This window comes from Equus quagga, chromosome 7 (genome assembly GCF_021613505.1).
Source record: "Equus quagga isolate Etosha38 chromosome 7, UCLA_HA_Equagga_1.0, whole genome shotgun sequence".
NCBI classification, from domain to species: Eukaryota; Metazoa; Chordata; class Mammalia; order Perissodactyla; family Equidae; genus Equus; species Equus quagga.
In genome coordinates, this window is record NC_060273.1 from 124,620,282 (window position 1) to 124,632,417 (window position 12,136).

Below are 12,136 nucleotides of genomic sequence, written 5' to 3' on the forward strand. Positions count from 1 at the left end.
AAGGAGCAAAATTCTCCCCTCACGAGAATTTTATTCCTGGGGGTCAGAGAGGAGGGAACAAGATGGTTGCAGCTTTAAATCTCTGAAGTGCACGGGTTGATTTTAAACCATAGTTCGGGGAGGCACGTTATTATAAGTGGTGTGACTAAGGCACCCGACAGTTTTGAATATGTCCCTAATTGTGCTGTCCACGGACACACTATAGTCTGTACCTGAAAAGGAAGTTGTGACTACGATTTTGCTAGGAAGCATATAGACAAAGAAATATAAACGATTCCACAGTGTTCCCTGACGTCTGGCTCCCTCTGCTTGAAAGAATGGACTCGGATAGTGGATGAACAAATGAAGATCTGTCCAATCTCAGGCAACAATTCAGCCTCGGTCAAGCAATCCACAAAAAACGAAATGAGCTGCTAACATTCCAGTGTGAGATTTCCTTTTGCTTGTTTCACTACATTTTGGATTTGGATAATAAGGTTTTTTTAAAGTCATTTTTCTTCAGAAAGCATAATGACAGAATATGTGCCTATGATGGAAAAAAAAAACCTCCTTCAAAGTTTTGAGTAATTGTTGGTTTCCTAAGGCTTCAGGGAAAGCTGGCCTGATATAACTCAAGCCTGCAGGGGTGGCAGAGGTTGAAAAGTTTGCTTTCCATTTTTTCTTCCCAAAGTTTATTGTAGATGTATTCTTGGGACAACCATGGACAAAACTGTCATCATTTCCAGTAGGAAGATCTGTTTTCCTTTAGATTAATAACTTTAGTAAGATGTGTTATGCTCAGCTATGTACTTCTGTTTTTGCAGAAGTTTTTTTTTCTTTTCACCATATTTGAAAACTCACCTATTATGTTTTAATGTTTTTCATACTGGTACAACTTTAAATAAAAGATTTCATTTAGATAAACAAGAATTGTCACAAAGAAATTCAGCCAAAAGACTTAATTGGTCATTACAGGATGCAAAAGACAGAGTGAGTTGGTTGAGCGATGTGTAGATATTGGTTATCATTTAAAAAACATTGATTAAGGATCTATTTTTGCCAACCACTCTGCTAGGTGCTGAAAAAATAGAGATCAAAGTTAGTCCCTGCTTCAGAAAACTCAGTGTGAGGAAATTAACTCCACAGGGGTCAGTGGTAGGATGGGAAGAAGACACAGAGGGCTTCTGGAACCCAGAGGAGGGCCTCTTAGTCACTCAGCTAGGAAGGCTTCCTGGAAGAAGAAGACTTGGCTAAGCAAAGTATTTGAACGTTTATTAAATGAAATTAGGGCAAGAGGTGAGAACATTCTAAGCAGTGGGGCAAGGATATGCAAAGACCAGCAGGAAAGAGATGTCATGGTTCATTCCAGAGCTGCGAGTATTTTGAGATGATATAGTTTAGAAAGTGGCAGATGGAGTTGGTGGGCACAGTATGCCATGGTAATAATCAGAATTTTACACTGAAGGCAGGGGGAAGACAGTGAAGAATTTTATGGAGGGAGTAACAGGAGGTCATAGCAAGGGGAGAGGAAGGGCACAGGCACTGGAAAACAGATCTGGGGGAGACACTCCAGACTAGCCATTCATTTAACAATAGGTTCAAGAAAGAACTTAAAAGTCAGCTAATAGTAGAGAGGCCAGATAAGAAATGTTTGTTTAAGTTCACCAGCTTTAATGTGTATTTAACTTGGATGGTTTAACTTAGCGTCTTTGAAGACATTACTTGGGTGACAAGTAAAGTAATTCATTATTGAAGCTATTTTTCAGGGTTTCTAATAAAGCACTTGGGGTATTTCGCTGTTAGAGATCAATAGTCAAGTTAAAGAATAACTGGTTAGTAGAAAGCCAGGGACAAACTGAAATGTGACTGGTTAGTAGAAAACCAAGTGACAAAGTGAAAACTGAAATGTGTGAAGAGAAAATGACCTTAACATAAATCCGCAGGGTAAGGCCAGGAACAATTTTATTCGTGAGTACACTTTTGTGAAATGTATTGGGCAAACACTCCAAAAAGATAATTAAAAATATTTTTAAGATATAAAGAAACAAGAATCTGGCATTTTATTAATGATATCAACATCCTATGGTAGAGGCCAATAATGTGGAATGGGTCAATCAGACACTGAAGGAAAAGGGCAATTTAGATAACTCAGCCAAATAACATTATTCATTTAGTATAAGCATATAAATTGAATTAGTCTAGCTATGAAGCATAATCATGTTAAATATGATATAATTATGCTTCAAGTTTCTTGGAAGCGAAGTGTAATCATTTCAAGAATAGAAATTATTGAAATTGAGACGTAATATAAACTTGTTTGTTTTCACAGAATTCTAAGACTGAATAACAAAAGATAATATGTGGTAAATATCAAAGGTCCTTTTTGTGTTAATACAGCTCTACCTCCCACGAAGGTTAAGCTCTAATAAATCCTTCAAACAAAAAATGGAAGGGAGCGGGAGAGGGGAGAAATCCCTCTGAAAGATAAACAAAGACCTTAAAATTGCACACAGTCCAGTTAACACCATTTCCAAGTGTAAGCAGATACAGCTTTCCCCCATGAAGAGTTTACTATGAGGGGGATTTTCAAAAGCAAGACATTTAGAGTAAACATCGAAACAAAGGAGAACTATTTTATTCAAAGGCTTGCGCACATATGGAACCTGTTAAGGGGATGGTGGCTGTGGAAAGAATTACAAATGAGCTTAAGAGACACCTAGGCCATCTCCGAGAGGAAGGGACAGAGGCAGAGGTGCTTCGAGAAGCAGGCAAGTGGGCCAGAGATCAGTCAAATGGGAGGGAGTCATGCTGTTGGGCAGATGGTGTGTTCTGTTCCAAAATGTTCAAAGTTAAGGGACACTCCTTAGCACACTGTTATTTTACACAAAGAGTGAATTAAGAAGAAACCAAGGATCTGTCAGAGTTTTTCCTGGATTTACTTGTGTCATTTCTTTGATAAACTTGGCTTGTTTATGCAATTCATTTGCTGCCTTCTTCAAACTCAGGCCCTGGCTTGGTGCTCTCTCCATAACCCTTAGGTTCCAATGAAGAGCAGGGAATTAACTAAGAGTAAGGTTCTTGTTTATGTTGTAGAATGACCTACGTTAGGTTATGTTATCCTCCTCTGAAAATTTCTGGAGAAGGTCAATATTTCTCTTTCAACAAAGTACAATGCTCACTTATTTACCAAGTTTAGGACCAGTCTAGATTATTGAAATGGTAATTAAGCTATTTCTTTTTTCAGTTTTCACAGTCCATTAAAAATTAATGGATACAGACGAGAGAAATACTTTGAAGTTGGTTTGCTTCAGCCTAGTGGAATAATGACATCTGATGAGTCAAGCTCACCTGAGTGGCACCTGACAGGGGAGATAAACTCCCTCAGATGGTTCACAGACCTCACATAGCTGCCAGATATAAGCCAGTAATCAGTCTCATCCATCAAGCTCACAGAGCAGAGGGCCTTATCCCAGACAACATGAGAAACAAAAAGCAGGCAAGAGAACCACTTCTTTGAAGAGCTGAACTGCCAATGGAGAGACCAGAATAACCGTCTAGCCACACATAAAAATACAAAGAATGAAAACATATAAATCAGTTCTACAAAACCAACGACAGATTGGAAACAGTCAGGCACTTGGTCCTTTCAGGTCAGTACGGTATGGAGTAAATGACAGACTTTACATACACTCCACCTGGCCAACTGCAGCTATTATAGGTTCAGGGCTGGAACAAACAGGTATGCTTTGAGATAAGTCGTGGGCTGGGTCTGCAAGGCACAATTAAGTACCAGCTGGAATTGGCCACCTGAGTCCTCGGCATTCTAGCTTCTGTAACACAGGGGCTCACAAGGACCTGCACTTTTCACTGGGCTATTTATAAGGGAAAGTTTGTGCAAGGAAGACTGAGTAGTGGGTGTCTTAGAAACCCAATTTATCCCACAAGAACGAAGTACACATTCAACAATGGAAAACACATTAAACGCCTATACTCTATAATATACATTAACAAAATTATAAAAAAGTTTTAACTATCTGTAATATACAGAAAAAATCCTTTTAACTTTTATGTTCACTTACAAATGAAATTAATAAAAACAAAATTGTCTATTTTCAATGAAAATTAATATATAAGGACTCATGCCATACCACCTACTATTAACCTAACTGCTCAAAATTATCCCCCTGAAATCATTATTCATTTCAGCAAAATGAAAACATACAGGTGCAAGAACTACAGATACACCACCCAGTGAGGACAATTAGAAGAAACCGAGACTATTGATCCAAAGATGTGGTTCATACACCTTACTAGGAATAGAAACTATGAATGATTTACCTTCCCTTCTTCTTTCTGCATCTTGCCAAAGAACCTACTTACGAACTTGAATGACAAATACTGCAGATTAAACATGGAGTGATGATAGTGATGATATAGCCAGACTTTATTTCAGGGTTGCTCAAAGCAAAATGTACTAAGGGATACATTTTAAAGTGAAAAAGAAACTGTGGCTTTGGAGACAGTCCTGAGTTCAAACCCTGGCTTCACCACTTCATAGCATGGGGACTCTGGGCAATAATCTCACCCTAACTGACCTTCCTTTTTTCCACTTGTGAAACACCTAATGCTTCTCTGACAGGTCCTTGTGGGGAATAAACAGCTGCAAAGTGCTTAGGATAGTGCCTGACACCGAGAGGAACTGAGCAGTATGCCTTCCAGAGCACAGGGAGCTTCCCTCAACAGACAGAGCAGGACTCCCGAAAGCAGAGGCCACTTTGGCGTCTGTTCTAGGATGAGCTTCATGTTTTGCCAAACTCATTAAATCCAGATGAGAGGCAGATGAGGAAGGAAATTTAAGCACCTAAGTGATTCACACACAAAAAGAGTTTAAAAATTATTTTCAATTTTTCTTCTTATTTATCTAATTGAGCATTTCATTTACACTTACTGTCTAGCCCAGGGATCCCAACCTTGTCCACATTTTAGAATCCCTCCAGGAACACTTAGAAAATATAGCTGCCAGAGGTTTTGCTTTAATGAATCTGAGCTGAGGCCCAGGCACCAGCTTTGTCATTACGCTCCCCAGGGGATTCCAATGAGCAGCCAGGGCCTAGAACCCCTGGTCTAGCTAAACACACTTGAACTATTTCTAAAAAATTATGCTCATTTGTATTTACTGGTAGTGACTCAAGACAGCTTCCCCTGTCCCGATTTAAGAACCTTGTTCCAGCCAACTCCAGGTTGTGGCCAGTATTACCAATTCACTCCTTTCTTACTAAAAATTATATAATTAGCTTAATGGAAAGAAATTCACAAGATCATAATTCAGCAACCTTTTTAAGACCAAAAAAAGAGCATTTTTGTTTGGATAAAAATGAGCCATGCCTTACTGCAGATTTCCACTGCAATTATGTCAGAGAGAAAGGTTTTATTTTTTTAAGGCCTTTCTCTTACATTTATTCTTTTCCTTTTTGCTTTGAAGCTGTAAAAAGCAAAGACGGCCATCTGAAAGACACACCTGAGGCGATTCTGCTGATTCTGCAGTTTTTTGGTTCAATGGAAATCTCTTTTAAAGAGACTACACACTCCTCTTTTAAAGACAGCACTGGTGTAGCTGCATCAGTTCACATGGAACTCTATTCTAACCCCCCTTTATTTCAGTGAGTGACCCTGAGCAAGTCACTTAACTGTTGAACGCACCCTCCGTAACACGCAATCAGCACACAGCACCAAGTCCTTAGAATTGGTATCCTTTTCACCAGCAACTTACCAGGGTGCTGCCATCAGTCCAACGGAAGTCATGCTCAAACATCTTGTCATTGAGGCCTATCCACTGATAGTCATGGCCCACACCTAAGAGATGGGAAACAACACAGATATATCTACTATCTTTTCCATATATGGATGAAATGTATCAAAGAAAATTATTGTCACAGTGAATCATGCACCCTCTTTTCTGGCTGGAGTTTTGTTAGTTGCTCATAAAAATCCCTCATAGTCTATCTGTTGTTCTTCTGCTCAGCTTGCTTTAAACTAAAAAGCTAATTTGCAAACATTGTAAAATATCAGCCATAGATTACTATTCCCTAGGAGTTTACTCTAATTATTTTTTTCCATCCTTACTCATGATAGAAACTTCCTATTTATTTTTTTATTAAGCTACGCCATTGGCAAAAATTCAGCGACCCAATAAATGTGACAGATCTTAGCCAAACTAGCCTCACTTTGGAAGCCACATGTTTCTTCTCAAAGGATTTTAAACAGTGAACACCTAGACCAGACAGTTCTGCAAAATTATCCTCAAAAATAATTACTTTCACCATGAGATGAGTCACTGGCAAGGATACCAAGCAAGGAAGTTAAATGAACCTCTATCCAAATTACAAATTAACAGACTTCTAAGAGATAGCAGGCATCATGAGAACAGATTTAATAGAACATTAAACAATGGTTCATGAGCAAAAAATGTCTACATCTTTGCTACAGAAAAGCTAGCTGCCCTCCTCTTGTTATGGTTTAAGGAGTTACTAAACAGCTCTATTAGTAAGTTTCATTAGCTTTCAGTCTCCATCTATTTATGTTCTTGATATGAAGCCCACTTTCTATGGTCAAAAATAATTAGAAAGTTGGATGAGAAGCAATTATGCACCAAAGATAAGATTAGGGTGCTATTAACAATTCGATTTTAATCAGTGGGATAAAAATAACTGAAAGTAACTTTCTCTTTAACTTTAGACAGCGTACGCACACATTCAAAATAGAGACTATGAAGCTAACCATGGGAAAAATTAGACTGAACCATAAGAGGTGGCCATTTTTGTAAGTCAAAAAATGATTGAATAGGGGCTGGCCCGGTGGCCAAGTGGTTAAAGTTCCACATACTCCACTTTGGCAGCCCAGGTTCATGGGTTTGGATCCCGTGAGCAGACCTGCACCACTCGTCAAGCCATGCTGTGGTGGTTACCCACATACGAACATACAAAATAGAGGAAGATTGGCACAGATTTTAGCTCAGGGACAACCTTCCTCAAAAGACAAAAAAAGAGATTCAAGAGCAATGTCATATGATTCAACCTATAGTATGCTGTTTCATCTCTTATTGCTAGCATACCAAGAAATGCCTTCCTATGTTATAGTTGAAAGTTTCCCAAAATGGAGGACTCACAGCAGAGAGACGATTTTAAGTAGATCACAGAGGAAGGATTTAATAAGTTGAATCACAACTAAGAAAGCTACTTCTTTTCAGTTAGATACAGAGAAAATCAAGAAGCTGGTGAGAATGAGCGACACTTCAGGAAAGCTGTGTATATTTGGTACGTACGATTCACAAACATTTGTTCTTCATGAGACAGGATGCTTGTGAGATGGGCGCCCTGCAGCCGGCATTCCCGCTCAGCTGCATCCCACGTGCGGCGGTGGGCAAAGTACTTGTAGCACTGCCCTTGGAATTTGTGCCAGCCGTAGTCACATGTCTCGGTGTCTGGGAAGAAACAAGGGGCTTATTAAACTCACCCATGTCATTCACACTTGGCTCACCCAACCAAGTGTTGATAGAAGATCTGAGCCAATATCAATGCAATGTCCCTGAAGTAAAGGAGTCATAAAATTCAGCCATGATGACAAAGAAATCACGATAAAGAGAGCCCAAGTGGTTCCTGGGAAGTGCGTGGCTGTACCCGTCTGGACAGTAAAGGCAGTCTCTAACTGCAATTTCCTGGATTAAAGCCAGTTTCAGCAGGAGAGAAAACCTGCCAAAACCGCTCAGGCTGCAGTGTCTATGGAGCAATTGGGGCTAATTCCTTTCCCAACACTACTTTTCTAAAGAGAATCCTTCCTGATAAGATAAGAATTCTGGCTAATAGGATTATGAACGCTCTGTTTGCATAAGGACTTCAAAGGCTCTGGAAGCTGTCCTTTTCCACTTCCTAGAGAGAGCTGGTGGCCAGGGCTCTCGTCAGGTAAGACTTACAAAGAGAAAAAAAATTCTGCATCAGCAGGCAGATTTGGGGATACAGCTAGACTGTGTGTCTTCTTCACAAAAGGAGTGGGAATACAGGTAACTCCCAGTGCAAATACATCAGGATTTTAAGTTTATTAAGAATGAACTAACCTAAGCTCTTTAACTTAGTACCCCTCATTCCATCAAGCCATATCCATAGATGTATATATGTGTATGTATATATATATATTTTTTTTTCTCTTTTGCAACAAGTACACTAGTATCTTGGTGGGAAAAAAACGTTTTTCAAATATATCTAAATCTTACACTGGCAGTAGGTTTCAGCCATACCTCTAGATTGCCATTTTTTATTTATTTTGACAAGAAAGCAGCCTTGCTAAAGTACTATATTGGCACTGGCAATCTTCCCCAGCCTCACCCACTGGCAGGTGGAATTAAACTGATCAATAATGATTATAGAATCAATAGATCAATAGAAATCATTTCAACTTTTGCAAAACATATCTCACAAATGTCTTGAACTAGTCACATGTGCAAACTAACAAAACTGAGTTTATAGGATTTTAGGCACCAAGAAAACTTTCCAGGTTATCTAATGACCATCCTCCCCTCCCCTGATCTGACTCATAGATGAGGAAGTCAAACCTACTACATGAAATAAATGCTCATTTCATATGTCAGAATTGGTGCCAAATTGAAAGTTAAGTGGTCTCCTGAGCCTCGCTCTGCTTACTCTTCTTTCGATAATCGTGGGAAAGGATAAATTCTGAGAGGTTTCGGTTGTTCCTGGCCTCAGTGATTCAGGCTGTAATCACACAACAGATGCAGCTTATCGTTGAGAGCAGTGTTCGCTTCAGTTTAGTCTATCAGGGCCGCTGTTTAGTTACAGCCAGCTGACTAATTGGTTTAAATCATGTGCACTGGAAGTTTTGAGTTTCATTAAAGCGTTGTTTGGAGACCACCAAATCTCATAGGAAAGGACTTGAGACACAGCCAGATGGTTTGGTATGAACGTAGCACTCAGCGCCCAAGAATGAAGCACATTTTGGCCACTTGGATGTAGTAATTTTCCTTTTGGGAAGTTCACGTGGAAGAATTCGGAGGTGAGGTGGGTGGGGCAGGGAGGAAACAGATCTTCATACACGAGGGGGTTAATTTATAGGGGAGAAGAATTGGAAAAACTTTTAGAACACTCACTGCCAAAGTCAATAATGTGATATCGTAATTGTATAGATTTCCTTAACTTTGGAAATTACAATTTATTTTAAGACAGTTTACAATTCTAGAGGATCCCTAACTTATTGAATAATGTATCAGAAAAAGCTCTTCTACACACTCTTTCTTATCCTCTCTTAACCCAAATGGTTTGAGTCTGGTTTCTTTCTTTGTCTTTTATCATTAAAATAGATTATCAGTAAGCATTTTTCCTCTTACACAAAAAAACCCAAATGATCGTAAAATTTAGATGTATGACCACATCATTGCTACAATGCCTGTCTCAGTTAGCAGAGGCATATATCTTATCAGAACATGGGTCCAAAAAATAGGGGCAGAGTTTCTGTTAAAACCAAACTAGGGAAGTTTACGTACCTGTACTATCTAAACTTCCCAAAGATTATAAATATAAGCGCAAACAACACTTAATAAAGTGACTTGTTAAAAAAAAACCAAATAACCACATTGATTCACTTAATTTTTATTATTCATGAATTCAGTAAATATGTAATGAAGGACTATGTGTTAGGCAGCATCTCCTAGGATGCTGTTCTGAAAGGACCCATCAGAAGCAGTCTGTTTGTTTTTCCAATCTTACCTAAAATTAATGTAATATACATTTCATTTATTAAAAGGCAACCCTTTTGAATGATATTTTCTTAGAAACCATTCGACACGCGGAAATACTTCTCATGCTTTAAAGCTCCTATAGTGCTCTTATAGGTTATGTTATAAAGTCCCAGATTTGGTTTTGCCTATGTGTGTTGAAGCTGATGGAGGAGGGTACCATAACTCCTGTTCACGACCACAGAAGTTGAAACTATCACTCTTAAAACGTTTCACTAAAAATCTCCTCCCTTTGTGCTATATAGGTAATGTTTTCAACACTTCTGACACATAGCTGTCAAGCCTTAAGAAACTGTCAACACTTAGGTTGCTTCTCGTTGGCAGGCTGCGTCATTGACTTTGGCTGGGGCAATCTGTTTTGTTTGGGGCAAGAACTGTTTCTCTAGTGCTCTAAGACCCCCTTCTAGATTTTGTGTCTGTTATCATTCCACTAAAATGTGTCCCCTATTCCAGAGTTACTGGGAGTTGGGAAGTTACTAATGCGGAGAGCAGAAAAAGTCAGCTGAAGAAACAAGACAGTCAACATCGAAATTTGGATGGAAAACTGTTTAGACAACAATGCTGCTGTTAATGAAGAAAACATTTGTTCTTAGGCAACCTGAAAGGAGGAGAAAAAAATCTTTCAGTGTCCTGGCCATAAATCCTGGCCAGGCAGGAGCACAGCTGCATTTGGTAAACAGACTGGGAGAGCTGTTTCTCAGCAAATAATGTGGACAAAAGTTAAACTTGCTTTAAGATAAAATAGAATGTACCTGGAAGTTAGGTGGTGCCAGAAATGAAGAAAAAAAATCAAAATCTTTTCTTTTTAATATTCTTTTAAAGAGAAGAAAAAGGTACCTAGCCCCAAAGTCCCTTCGGAGGATCTGTTCCCACTGAGTCCATCAGATAGACACATAAATAAAATGCTTATCCACGAGAGTTACTTCGGAAGTGTGAAGATAGTGAGAAAAACCCAGGCTTTAAAAGGCAGCATGGGTTCATTTTCCCACTCTCTAATTTGCCAATTGTGTGACCTTGAACACATCACTTTTCCTCTCCCAAGCCTCAAATTCTGTTCCACTTAACGCATAGAAATACTGTTTCAGCCAAATGAAATGATGTCCCCGGAAGCACTTGGCGAACTATAACGTATCCAACAAACAGCATTTCTTCCTCCTGCCAAGAGTCATGCCAAGTCACCAAGATCAGGGACTTTATTTTGCTCAGAGCTCAAATCCAGTACCCAGAACAGTGCCTGGAACACAGCAGGTGCTCAATAAATGCCTGTTGAACGAAGGATTTTTTGAATCACTCCTTGTACTTGGAACTGAGGGAAGCCAGCATCATTTTAATTCATTTGACTGTCTCAAGGATCTCACCCTTTGTTCTCTTCAACAAACGGCATCTTTCTTACTGTTTACCTTTCAGAAGAGCATCTCACTTGGTCAATTTTCATATTTACCTTTTAAAATTCTAAAACAGATGCATCCTACGCAATAAGGAGAAAGAAAAAAATCCCTAAAAACTCGGTCATCACCCATCCTCTTCTATTGGTAATTCAATACATGCTCCTTTTAGTTTTCCTTTAATTGTGGTGACGTCTGGATTAACACTGCAAAGCAGAATTTGGGGCCCTACCAATGTGTCTGAATGTCTACGACATTTTCATTTTGTCTGGTGGAATGGAAGTCTGGCACTAGGCATGTTTGTCAAAGCCAAACCACTGTACGGCTTTAAGTTGAGGAAATCGACATTCCAAAGCTCAGTATGCTGAGCAAGCAATCTGTTTCTGATTGATAGACTCAGAAATGTTACCATTAACCAGCTAACATACACTCTCAGGTTGGCCATAAAATGCAAATTGCAGGAATCACGAGATTCAAGCGATCATGAACACAGGCTTTTCTTTCATTCAGAAAAAGTAACGCTTCTTCAGGAGGAACATTCCCTGTTGAATGGATCCGCAGTATCTTTTACCTCGTGTTTGCCAAGCCAAAGCTAATGTGTTTTAACAACTACATCAACTCGTTCTCCAGAGACGATTGACTATGAAAAATAAGCCCATTGAGTCTCAAGTGCTTAGGGGGAAAAAATAAAGGCAACTAACACTGAATTAATACTCCTTGGTACCAGCCACATTCATGGATTATGGTCAAGACATAGTTTGTTCTCAGGAAGAATACCTACAACAATGTTCCTTTTGTTGGCTAGATGTTCTTAAATTCAGCTTAGTGTGCCTGTCTGCAGTCTCTTTCTAGCAGCAAAACAACAATGATCAAGCCAACACAATCTTTCAGATGTTGTGAGCTTTGGACACATAAGGAAACCTAATATATTTAGGGAACCTGTGAATTTCCTCTGCAGGAAAGAATACGC

At 39.2% G+C, this 12,136-nt stretch overlaps 1 protein-coding gene across 2 annotated transcripts in view; it reads right to left on the minus strand.

The window, feature by feature from the left end:
* VCAN (versican) overlaps positions 1-12,136 on the minus strand; it is a 105,668-nt gene that overhangs the window by 18,035 nt on the left and 75,497 nt on the right. For both annotated transcript variants that reach the window (XM_046666395.1, XM_046666396.1), the window contains 2 exons: positions 7,301-7,459; positions 5,750-5,832 (listed from right to left, as the gene is read on the minus strand). In XM_046666395.1, the coding sequence (XP_046522351.1) occupies positions 5,750-5,832; positions 7,301-7,459 (242 nt within the window). The remainder of the gene's footprint in view (positions 1-5,749; positions 5,833-7,300; positions 7,460-12,136) is intronic.